Here is a 12,393-nt window from a genome sequence, read left to right as displayed (position 1 = left end):
TCAGCTAAGTCCCGGGTGAGCAAGAGAAAGAATTAGCCACTTAACCTAAAGCGGCTGCCCAAAGAACCTGAGACCACTGGGCAGGTGAGGGGCGAGGAGGGACTGCGAAGACCTGGCGCTCCCACGCCGACGCTAAGCCGTTGCCTGGCAACGCGGGCGGCGCGGAGTTCGAACGGAAGCGAGAAACCAATCAGGATGTCCGGGGCAAACCATTCTGGTGTCGGGGAGGGGGGTGAAGCGACGCGCTCATTTCCCCTTCCCCCTGCGCCCCGGGACTTTCGCTTCCCCTCTGTGCCCCCAGACCTTCTCTCTGGCTGGGTCTTTGGGACAGTCAGGTTCCCCGGCTTATCTCGGGTGCGGAGCACAGCTCGGAAGAAGCCTCCGCGGGTCCTCACATGGGGCTTGGGCCGCCCGAGCTGTGTTGGGTGCGGCCATTCCCCGCCTGACTGGGTCCGAGCTGTCAGCCTCCTCAAGACCGGCACTGGAGGAGCGGGACTCGCCTAGGTGAGGCTCCTTGTGAGGGCATGGGTGGTCCGGGGCGCGAACCCGGGTCTAAGGGGGGCTGTATTCACCCCTGCGGTGTGTGTTCTCTCCGAGTCCTACCTGCGGAGAGGTGGTGGTACCCCATTTCACAGATGAGAACGCTGAGGCTCAGAAAGACGAAGTCTGGCAGAGAATCTGACTCAGATCTTTCTGCTCTATCTCGCAGTCTCTAGTGTATTAGATCTAGATTTGCCTTGAGAGACCCGGACGGGTAACTGGTGGTCGCTTTCTTAGCCTCTTATCAACAGGAACATGAGAGCCCTGGCTGTATCCCCTTCAGGCTGCCTCTCCCCAGCATCGGCTTGCGGTCTTCTCCTCACCATCTGTCTTCATTTCTCCAAAAAGCCAGGGGTGGACTTAGGGCTCACCTGAGATCCTTCTGCTTGCAGGGCTCTGAATTACAGAGCTCTCTCTCTCAGAAGATACGGGTGGCTCAGGCAGGACTGACATTTCTTTTTTTTTTTTTTTTTTTGGGTTCTTTTTTTTTTTTTTTTTTTAAATTTTATTTTATTAGTTGGAGGCCAATTACTTCACAACATTTCAGTGGGTTTTGTCATACATTGACACGAATCAGCCATTGAGTTACACGTATTCCCCATCCCGATCCCCCCTCCCATTTCTGAGCTAGGTGCCAGGTGGGCAGCTGGAATTGCTGTAGGACTCTTGGGAATCTACTCTGGGCAAAAGGGTAGGCACAGCCCTCAGCCAAAGACACTAGGCACCAGAGACTCTGGAGTTGGTCCTGGGCCTGGGACCCCTCCTGGTAGAGCATCTGACCTACACCAGGCCTTGCCTCCTGGGGAACCCCCTCCCCACCTGCTGGTTGCTATTGGTTTCCTTTTGTAGATGGGCAAATTGAGGTTCTAAGAAGTTAGGCCCCTTTGCCCAAAACCACATGGTCAGACTTGGGAACTCTGGGGCTGGTTCCCAATCTGTCTGGCTTCCATCTTAGAATCCTAGACACTCAGAATTGTAGCATCTGGGAGTCTAGAATCTCTTGAAGGGGAAATATTTATCGTCTGTCCTCCAAACCAGTCTCCTGGCTTTAAAGGAAGAGGAGCTTTGGAAATTCAGAAAGAAAATAAGTGTTCATTCTTTCATCAAATATTTACTCACTTCTTATGCTCTGCCTTGTCTATTTTGTTTTTCTCAGTAGCATTTACCCCATCCAGTGTCCTATAATTTCACTTATTAGCGAGTTTATTATCTTCCCGGACTGGAATGTGATGCAGGGAGGGGCTAGGATGAGGTAAATGAGGTAATCACCTCCAGTGTGAAACTGAGGGGTGCCCAAAGCCCTAGGAATCAAAATGACTAATGCTAACATTTACTGATCATTTGTTGTGTGTTCTTCTGGTGGGAGATCAACTCCATGGATCACAGTCCCCCATCTCTGTCACAGTTACACATGCATCCCCCTGACCTAGCTGTCCCACTTCTGGGCAGAATGACCCAGGTGCAGTGAGGCCACAGTGTGGTTTTTAATAGAGACTAGACACACGCTCAGTGGCCATCGGTAGGGACTGATGGGCTCTTTATGTGGTACAACATATATTATTAAGTTTATTAATAACATTATAATTAATAGCATGCTAATAACACATGTTATTAGAATAATGTATATTATTGAGTGAAACAGTAAGATGAAAACAATGCACAGAACATGTTGCTATGTATAAAAAAATAGAAAGAATATATATCCATCATTGCTTGTATGTGCTTGAAATCTCCCTGGAAGGACATATAATTATCTGATCATAATGATTCTTGCAGGGAGGGGAATTGGGTGGCTGGGGATAGGAGTGGAGGGAGGTGTTTTTCTTTTTTTAATTTTAAGCCATGCACATGTATCACCTGGTTGAAAACATATATATATGTATTATAGATTATTTATCTAATCATGAGACCACTGCCCTATCTATGATCTGTCATTAACTTTCTTGTGACTTTGGGCAAGGTTCTTGACATCTCCGGGCCGAGAAAAGAAGCCATGATGGTGAGCTTCGGCCCAAGCAGAGGGCAGTCCAGGACAGGAAGTGGGCTTGGTTGTGGGTCCGTCCCAACTCCACCTTCCTCATCCTGTGTGCCAGGCCCTTCCCTAAGGCTTTGTCTGCAGTATCTCTCTCAGTCTCCACTGCAGGTCCCTTTGTCCTCATTTGGCAAGCTCGGTGCAGACCTGAGGCCCAGAGGACTGAGTTGGTGGAGGTGTGAGGTTGGTGGGCCAAAGAGGAGACTGCTGCCTTAGGCAACTGCACCCACACCCTTTCTGCAGCCTGTTTACCTCTCCCTTCCTGAGGTTTGTGCAAGGTTGCCCTGGGCAAGGCTGACTCCAGGCAGGCCAGGGCATGAGCGTCTGGGAAAACTCCAGAAATAGTGTGGGGCCTGGCGTGGGCTGGAGGATGCCCAGCTGGGTGTCTCTGACCCTGACAGCTGTGCTGAAATGGAGCTGGGCTGTCCTGCTGGCTGGCAGTCTCTGCTGCCTGGAGCCTTCCTGGATCCCTCTGGGGCAGGAGAGGGCCTCTCTGTCTCCACCCAAGTCTGGACTGGACTGCTGCTAAAGAAAAGGAGAAGCAGGTGGAAGGGAGGGGTGAGGTGGAAGTGCACAATGTCATAAAAATGATAAACATCAGAAACCACACCTCCTGCCCCCTCAGCAAAGAACAGAAATCACTGACACCTCTTGATCCCTTACTGTGTGCTAAGTACTTTACAAGTATGAACTCCTTCAATTCTGTCAGTTCTATGACGTAAGGTAGTTACTGCTGTTATTTCTTCCTTATGAAGGGAAACTGAGCACAAGAGATGTTTAATAACTTGCACCTAGAGCTGGAATTGGAATCCAAGGAGTCTGGCTTCAGACTCTAAACCTTCTTATTCTTTTTTTTAAATGTATGTATTAATAAAATGCAGTTTACCTTTTTAATCATTTTTAAGTATACAGTCTAGCTGCATTACGTCCATTCACAGTGTTGTGCAACCATTGCTAATGGAAACTCCATACCCAGTGAATACTAACTCCTCTTTCTCTTCTTTCTCCCGCCCCTGGCGGTCACCGTTCTTTCTTTCTGCCTCTATGAATCCGACTACTTGAGAAACCTCATATAAGTGGAATCAGGCAGTATTTGTTCTTTTGTGACTGGCTTATTTCACTTAGCATAATGACTTCAAGATTCATCCGTGTTGTAGAGCATGTGTCAGAATTTCCTTCCTTTTTAAGGCTAAATGACATTCCACTATCTGTATATACCGTACCCCGCATTTTGAGTATTTGTCAGTGGACACTTGGGTTGTTTGCACCTTTTGGCTATTGCGAATAATGCTGCTGTAAACACTGATGTGCAAGTATCTCTTCAAGTCCCTGCCTTTAGTTCTTTTGGTCATATACCTGAAGTCGGTTTGCTGGATTCCATAGTAAGTCTATTAAAAATTTTTGCTTAACTGCCATACTCTTTCCATAGTGGCTGTACCATTTTATGTCCCCAAGAGTGCACAAGGTTTCTAATTTTGCCTCAATTCTCCATCCACATTTATTATTTTCTGTTTTTGTTTGTCTGATAATGGCTATCTTATGGGTGTGGTATGGTATCTCATTCTGGTTTTGATTTGCATTTCCCTAATCATAAGCGATGCTGAGCATCTTTTCTTGGGCTTACTGGCCACTTGTGTACTTTCTTTGGAGAAATAGCTATTCAAGTGACTGCATTCTTAGATTTGTAACCTCTGAGAGAAGTGGTCAACATTCTGTCTGGGCTGATGAAGGCCTCACAGAGGAGCATCTGGGCACTGGAGATCTGTTTGGTTGAAGAGTTATCACAGCTCATATTTTGGTGGCATTTGTCAAGCATGGGTCTCATGCTGGGAGGGAGGCACTGTTAGGGATCCTGTTTTACAGTTGGGAAAACCAAGGCACGGAGAAGTTAAGTAACTTATTCAAGTTTCATAGCTGATCACTGGTGGAGCTGAGATTTGAACTCACTCAGGCTAGTCCTAGAATCCAGGCTACAGGGGTGGCCAGGGAGAGGGAGTGGAAAAAGGCACTGCCAGCAGTGGACCCGGTGTGTGCAGAGACTTGGATGTGGCATCTTAGGAGGGAAAAGAGGATTCAGCTAGAAATGTCTGGAGCCCAGCTTGAGCAGGGGCTCCTGGAGGCTGGAGCAAGAGTGGAACTGGTGGAGGAAGGCCTGGGCAGAATAGGGGGTTGGGAGGAGGCTTGGTGCTGAGGGGCCTTGGTTTTTCAGGTGGCCTGGCCACTTGGTCTGTGTCATCCCCTTTGTCCCTGGAGGATGGAGTTCTTAGCCCACGGGAGAGATAGGAAACAGGTGGTTGTTGCTGTTCAGTCACCCAGTCGTGTCCAACTCTTTGCGACTCCATGGACTGCAGCACGCCAGGCCTCTCTGTCCTTCACCATATCCCAAAGTTTGCCCAAGTTCATGTCCATTGCATTGATGATGCCATCCAGCCATCTCACCTCTGACACCTTCTTCTTCTTCTGCCTTCAGTCTTTCCCAGCATCAGGGACTTTTCCAGTGAGTTGGCTGTTTGCATTAGATGACCAAAATACTGGAGCTTCAATGTCAGCATCAGTCCTTCCAATGAGTATTCAGGGTTGATTTCCCTTAAGATTGACTGGTTTGATCTCCATGCTGTTCAAGGGACTTTCAGGTGGTAGTGAATATCTAAAATGACAGGGCGTGATGACTGCTTGGAAGGGAACTAACTGGGTAAGAGAGTTGGCAGGAGCCCCAGTGTGGTCAGGGAAACCCTCTCTGAGGAAGTGAAAATGGAAGGTTCCAGGCAGAGAAAGGTTGGTGCAAAGACCCTGAGGCAGGAGAAACCTTGGTGTGCTCAGGAACAGCAGGGAGGACTCAGAGGCTGGAGCAGGGAAGGCTGGAGAGGATGTGGGAGAGAAGGAGGACTGAGAGGAAGGCCAAGTGGAGAGTTTAGATTTTGTTCTCAGGCGATAGGGAGTCTCAGGGGCTGGGGCTGGGGTGATTTAAGCAGAGCTGTGATGACATCTGATTTCTGCTGGGGAAACATTGCCATTTCTGCCCTCATAGCTGAGGAAACAGGTCCAGAACCATAGCCAAGTTGACTTCTCTCTCTGGGACCCAGAGAGGGAGGCTAGAGATTCCCTAGGAGTCCCCTGGTGAGTGGCCAAAAACAAGCAGGAGACTGGGGATTGTCTCCTCCACATCCCTGCCCTCCAGACCCAGACCTGGGTTCAGGTTCTGGCTCTTCCATTTACTAGGCATGTGACTTCAGACATGTGGCCTCACTCTCCACGCCTTGGTTTTCTCAACTGTAAAGTGGTCATAATAGTAGTACCTACCTTACAGTGTATGTGTGAGGATTAATAAATAATAAATGAGTTAATACCTAGAAAGAGCTTAGAACAAATGCCAGGTACAAAGACAGCACTTGGAGAAGTTCTTAACCCGTGTTATAAAACTTGTCATCATTGCCTTGCTTTTACTACTGTTAGAACCTAACTGAGCGAGGCTTCCTTCCCCACTGTTGCCTTAGTAGAGGGCTAGGCAGGCACCCAGCAGTCTGCTGTGGACAATGATGGTCTTGTCACTTCCCTTATCCTCCTAAAATCAGGACCCAGGGGCTGGAAGAGGTCTCAGAGCTGATTCACTCCCAGGTGGAAGAGAGTTGTCCCTTGAATCAGTTCCTGTCCCCTTGTGCCCCCCACCCCAATGCTGGTGCAGCCCCCACCAGGCACAGACATGGAACTGGGTCCTCTTTCACTTCCTTGGGGCTCATGTCTGAGGCCAGTGTGCACTTCCTTCTTTGGACCTCAGGATCCCAGTGAAGACTGGCGTCTCGAATGTGCCACCTTAAGTGATGTAATAGAGCTTGGTGGCAGAAGAGATGGTCACCTCCCTCCCAGGGGTTCCTTCTGGCAGGGCTACTACTGTCTCTTCATCTGTAAAATGGGGATCAAATAGCTCCTCCCATTCAGGGTAGTATAGAGATTTAAACAAGGACCGCGTCTGACAATCTGAAATTCTAGTTATTATTATTGCTATTATTGCTGTCAATTACTAATGTTTACAGCTTGCTCAAAGCTTCAGTAGGCACTCTCAAGCTCTAAGAACTCACACTGACCTGGCCTGGAACCTGGGACTCTCTTTTAGACAGAATGGAAGACCAGAGAGGTTCAGCAACCTACTCAGGGACACACAGCCAGAAAGGGGGGTGGTGTTAATTAAGGTTTGGTCTGAGGAGAAAGAGCCCAAGTTGGACTCTGCAGGGTGATTTTGGCAACTGACTTAGCCTGTCCCAGCCTCAGTTTTCCATTAGTCAAATGGGGATAATAATAGAGTTCCCTCCATAGGGATTGTAGGTTATTGGGAAGATTTATTATTATTATTATTATTATTGTAGGATTGGGAAGATTAAAATGGGTTAATTAACACCAGGAAAAGTTAATATATTAACTGGCGGTCGTTGTGGCAGTGACAAGGGGGACTCAGTTTTTCCATCTGCAAGATGGGTGCCCTTGCCCTACTGGGCCCCACGTGTGGGCCAGGGCAGCTGGGGATGGGCGGGCCCCGCTCGCGGAAGGGCTTCCTGGGGTAGGCAGGGCGCCTGAGACCTGGTCCCGGCGCCGAGTTGGCGGACAGCAAGCCCGGGCTCAGTTCCGGCTCGCTGCCTGGCTTTCCTTCTCCCTTTTCGAGTAACTCCTGGGCCGGCGGGTTCACTTGCTCGGGGCCGGCCGCCGGAAGTTGCGCAAACGTTGTGTTACCTGAGCCCAGGTGGGCAGGGCTGGAGAGCGCAGAGCGCCGGTCGGGACGCAGTCAGGTACGTGCGGGCCGGAGCCTGGGCTCCCGGCCGGGGTCGGGGCTGCCCGGGCACCTCTCCCTCCTCCTCTGGTGGGCGGGGACCGGGCCGAAACTCCCCTTCAGGCCTGGACGAGGCTGCCGGAATCGTGCCGTCTGCTCCCTCATTTAAGAACTCGGAGAGGAGCGGCTAGCAGACTAGAGTCACACAGCGTGCCGCCGGGCTCTGGGCCTCCTCCGCCGCTAGGAGTCCCCAAGATTGCCCTCGGCTAGGAAGGGCAAGGGCAGAAGCTAGACCGGGGATCCGGGCTCCCCCACGGCCCCCCGCTGCGGCCTCCTGAAGCTAATGCCCGGGAAGCCGCTGGGGAGGGAGCGTGGTGAGGCTACCTGCCCGAGGATGCCAAGGAGAAGGGCCTGGGGCCGGCGTATTTGGGGTCGTTTGTGGGTGTTTGAGATCCGTGGGTGGGGCGTTGGGTGATGAGAGGAGGCCTCAGAGAGGGCACGAGCCCCACTTGGGGACCGGGACCCTGGCTTCAACTCGCAGGAGCCGCAGCACTTTGGGTTTCACCCGCCTGTGGAATGAGTCTTGTTCACGGATTAACCTCCTTTGTCCGCGGCTTAGGCTCAGACAGACCCTTCTGGAGAAGGCTTAGAGACCCCTGCGAGAGGAGCGGTCTCAGGAGTTGGGTCCAATTCGTAATAGAAACAAGGAGCCCAGTTCATGCAGTGAACGAAAGTGCTCGACTTGTTTTTTCTCTCTCCATCCTCAGGTGACCTGAAGGATGAGGAAGGTCTATTTTTAACAGCATTTCACGGATAAGGAAACCCCAAGTCTGGAAGAGGTGCAGCTGCTTGCGAAAGGCGCACAGCGGGCGAGTGGGCGAGTTCTGGGCGATCTGGGCAGCGGCCCCATAGCCAAGCTTGGCTCCTAGAATCTGCCCTGGTCCGGCCAGAAGAGCCCCTGGGGCACCTGGTCCACTGGAGGCGGTAGAAGCCCGAGCTGGTTGGCGGTGGGGGTCGCAGAACTTATGCCCTAGCCCTGCCCATCTGACCTCTTTCCTCCCTCTGTTTCCCCGATGGTGCCCGGGAGGGAACTCATGCCACCAACGGGTTGGACTGGTTTGGGAGGTGGCGGCCGGGGGTGGGGCAGAGCCTACCTACCTTGACAGGGCTTGGCATGGCACCTTTCTGGTGACCCTTCCCTCCTGAGGTTTCCTTGGGGGTTGGTCCTGAGTGGGGCAGCCTTCTTCTCCCACCTGCTTCATCCCTTCTGCCTCTGGAGCAACTCTGGCTCTGGGCCAACACCCCCCAAGTTTCTGTGGTCAACTTGCCTTGGTTGCAGAGGTCTCAAACTGGGGTGGGAGGGGAGGGGCTCAGATATGTTTGCAGGCATTTTGCTTGCCCTGTCTGTGCAGTTTTTAATATTATTGTTATCAAATAGACTAACAATCTAGAGTTTCCATGCACTCTGGTTTCCCAACTTCCTAGACCATTCTATACCTACCATCTTGAACCATATGCTTGCAGTAGGGTGGGTGTGCCCCCTCTCTAGTTTATTCCTGGTCTCCCTACTTATATTTGGCCCTCACAGGTATTTCATCTTAGTAAAAATCCATTGACTGTTGGTTACTATAAAGAGTAATATCTTGAAACTGAGATAGGGGAACAAAACAGACCCTCCCTTGCCCTGCCCCCACCCCCAGCTGTTTTAGGAAAATGTGAATAATAATGAGTAAAACTACTCTTTTTTTAGACGAGTGAATTAGGCTTCATATGACTTTGTTTCTTATTTACTGGCTCTGGAACCTAGGTTGGCAACTTCTATGAGTCTCAGTTTCTCTATCTGTGAAAATGGGATGACAGAGACCTGTATCACAGACTTGTTTTGAGATTACAGGAGAGGATGTGTCAGATGCCTAGAAGACTGATTCCTCTCTCCCCTTCCCAGTCCAGACTCTTCCCTCATGGCATTCTGGATGTCGAGGTGGGGCTGTCCAGCATAGCTTTCTGCTGCAGATGAAAATGTTCCAATCTGTGCTGTCTAGTAGAGTGACCACTGGCCACATATGACTATTGAGCACTTAAAATGTGGCCAATGTGATCAGGAACTGAATTATATTTACTGTAAATTTAAAGTTAAGGCTGAGTAGCCATATGTGGCTAGTGGCTATTGAAATAGATAATACTGGTTTAGATGGCCTGAAGGTCCTCTGGAAGATCATCTTGATGGAGTCCCTTTCCCCCATTTTACACAGGAAAAGGTTCAGGACTTGGTCTATGGGTTTTCTTCCAGCCTATCTCCAGGGGGCTTTGGGGAGTGCTTTGGGACTCTAGCCCTTCTTCCCTGGAAAAAGGGACAGGGGTGGCCTGACGGCCAGGGTACTAGCCCTGATGCTTAGGTGATCATGTGAAGACTTGTGCCTCCAGATGTAGGCCCTCCTGCCTAAGGGTGTCCGTACTACTGCTGTTGGCAGATGCAGAGTCGGCTGGATACTCCTGAGCAGGGCTGTGATCTTGGGCATTTCCAGCTTCTCCTGGGGCTGCATAGCTCAGGGCTGATGTTTCCACCTGACAGGCATCCATGGATCACTGTGGGCCTGGCACTGGAATTTCATACTGGAAGCTAATGGGTGTCTGGACTCCACTGGGGCAGGGGTGGGGTAGGGACTTTTTGTGCTCCTCCTCCACAAGCTCTGCTGCCATGCCTGGGGCCTGGCATGTCCAGGCGGGTGGATGGCACAGGGCAGCTTCCTGCCTAGGTGAGTGTGGGGTGGAGGTGGTTCCAGGCTTCCTGTGGGCATTCCAGGTGGGGTGTGGGGTTGGAGCCCTTTCTCTTGGCCACTCAACCCCAAGACCCCTGCGCAGCAGGGGGACAAGGGAGGCAAGGGACAGCCACCAACTTGTTGAATTAGCTTCCTCAAGCTTGCCTCCCTGGGCTTCAGTTTCCCCAAGTGCAAAATGGAGTTGAGAAGAGGATCCCCTGAGCTTGAGCTGGCTGATGTCCAGCAGTCAGCCTGGAGCCTACTTTGCTTCCTTTAAAATATGCCATCCCCATCCTTTATGCCCAGGCAGCCCCTGTCTGTCTTCTTCGGTACCTTTTTTCTTTCTGCTTCAGCTGGGCTGGGCCCTCCTCGAAAGAGGGGGAGTGGGTGGGGCCACAGGCCCCGGCCTTCTGCCTGCTGATTGGCTCCCTGTGAATCAGAGGCGTGGCTTTTACCTTTTAATAGGGAAGGCGTCTTCGGTCTCTTGGTCTTTGCTGAGCCTTTGTCTGAGTGGGCTCTGCCGCTTTCTTTCCACTCCTGCAGCCGTTGTGGAGTCCAGCTGCCAGCTTTCTGCTTGGATCTCTGTCTTCTTATTTCTCCAGTCTCCTCAGACAGAAGCCCTCGGGGAATGTAACAGCCATGCCTGTGGACACGCTGACTCCGGGAGCCCGGGACACCCCTGCTTTACCTATCCGCCTACGGACCAAGGTTCCTGGCTACCTGCTACGGCGTCCAGCGGACGGTGGAGCCCGGAAACCTAGTGCTGTCGAACGCCTGGAGGCCGACAAGGCCAAGTACGTCAAGAGCCTGCACGTGGCCAACACTCGTCAGGAGCCTGTGCAGCCCCTGCTGTGCAAACAGCCCCTCTTCAGCCCGGGAACTCGCCGCACCGTGCTCACACCTAGCCGCCGAGCCCTGCCTGGCCCCGGCCGCCGGCCCCAGCTGGACTTGGACATCCTTAGCAGCCTCATCAACTTGTGTGATAGTCCTGTGTCCCCTGCCGAGGCCAGCCGTACCCCCGGACGGGCTGAGGGGGCCAGGCAGCCTCCCCCGGCCACGCCCCCACGCCCACCACCGAGTATTGCTGCGGTCCGACGAGTGGATGTCCTGCCCCTGCCGGCGTCACCTGTCCAGCCTTGCCCATCGCCAGGCCCTGCCGCCGCCTCTAGCCCAGTCCGGCCCCCAGGTTTGCAACGCTCCAAGTCAGACCTGAGTGAGCGCTTCTCACGGGCAGCTGCTGACCTGGAGCGATTCTTTAATTTCTGTGGCCTGGACCCGGAAGAGGCGCGGGGATTGGGTGTGGCCCACCTCGCACGGGCCAGCTCAGACATCGTGTCGCTGGCGGGGCCCAGTGCTGGGCCAGCCAGCTCCGAGGGGGGCTGCTCCCGCCGCAGCTCTGTGACCATCGAGGAGCGGGCTCGGGAGCGTGTCCCCTATGGCGTTTCAGTGATAGAGCGCAACGCCCGCGTAATCAAATGGCTGTATGGGTTGCGGCAGGCGCGGGAGACTCCAGCAGCTGAAGGCTAGGTGTCCACTGGAGTCAGGATCTTAGAGAGGCTGTTGGCCTCTTGACCTCTCCTGCATCCATTCCCTGGGTTGGAGCAGACCCAAGGCTGCTGCCTTGTGTGAGCTTGCTGTGGAGGCAAAGGCTCAGAGCACCCATCTGGCAAGAACTGACCTGGAGAGAGTTGGCTCTTGACCTTGGACCACTGCCTGGCCCTCACATGTAGGGTTTTGACATGAATGTCCCCTGCTTGTGGGTTTGGATTTGGGGCACTTAACCCTCCCCACTGAGAGTGGGGGGCCAGGGGATCTCACCAGAACTGTCTACCCAGCAGCTCTGTTTCTTCCTTCCTTGGCCTCTGTCCTTTACTGACTTCCTCTTCTTTAGCCCGTGGGCCTTGGTTACCTGGGAACTCACTCTGGGGTGGGGCAGGGAAGAGTGGCCTTGGCAGCCTGGGCCTAGGTGGGTGGACTACAGAAGGGACTGGTAGGAGTCTGCACTGCTCTGACTTCCCTCCTTTTAGTTAATAAACACAAATGCTTGTTTTTCAAAGGCTGGGTCATCAGATTCTTTTGTGTTCACAAGGGGAAAGGGTGGGAAGTCTTGGGATGGTACCTTCAAAAGTCAGTGATTGTCCACCCCAGGATCTGGGGGAACATGAGTTCAGTGTCTGGCCTGGCCTGAGACTAGCCTCACAGGGCACCCTCAAGACACCTCTGGGAGGCTTGCTGATGGGCCTTCTTCATGGAATTTGGGATAGAACTGGGAAGAGGACCTGCAGGGAAAGGCTGACATGTAT

General features: G+C 52.4%; 1 protein-coding gene across 5 annotated transcripts; it reads left to right on the top strand.

Annotated features, from left to right (window-relative positions):
* Window positions 1-277: 277 nt before the first annotated feature.
* On the top strand, window positions 278-12,114 carry FAM110A (family with sequence similarity 110 member A). Of its 5 annotated transcripts, none has more exons than XM_065919724.1 (3): window positions 7,268-7,350; window positions 8,099-8,170; window positions 10,693-12,114. In XM_065919724.1, the coding sequence occupies exon 3, from the start codon at window positions 10,730-10,732 to the stop codon at window positions 11,615-11,617; it is 888 nt and encodes a 295-aa protein (XP_065775796.1). In that variant the 5' UTR covers window positions 7,268-7,350; window positions 8,099-8,170; window positions 10,693-10,729; the 3' UTR covers window positions 11,618-12,114. The 5 variants fall into 5 exon arrangements, with proteins under 5 accessions (XP_065775795.1, XP_065775791.1, XP_065775793.1 ...); XM_065919720.1 differs by having other exon boundaries at window positions 10,634-12,114; XM_065919723.1 differs by lacking the exons at window positions 7,268-7,350; window positions 8,099-8,170 and adding an exon at window positions 278-504.
* The last annotated feature ends 279 nt before the right edge of the window (window positions 12,115-12,393 follow it).

The sequence above is a fragment of the Muntiacus reevesi genome, chromosome 2 (genome assembly GCF_963930625.1).
Source record: "Muntiacus reevesi chromosome 2, mMunRee1.1, whole genome shotgun sequence".
Classification (NCBI taxonomy): domain Eukaryota; kingdom Metazoa; phylum Chordata; class Mammalia; order Artiodactyla; family Cervidae; genus Muntiacus; species Muntiacus reevesi.
Note: the sequence above shows the minus strand (reverse complement) of the source record. Positions and strands in the feature narration are given on the sequence as shown.

Coding starts and splice junctions, on each gene's coding strand:
- FAM110A (XM_065919723.1), top strand. CDS start 10,730: ATGCCTGTGGACACGCTGACTCCGGGAGCCCGGGACACCCCTGCTTTA.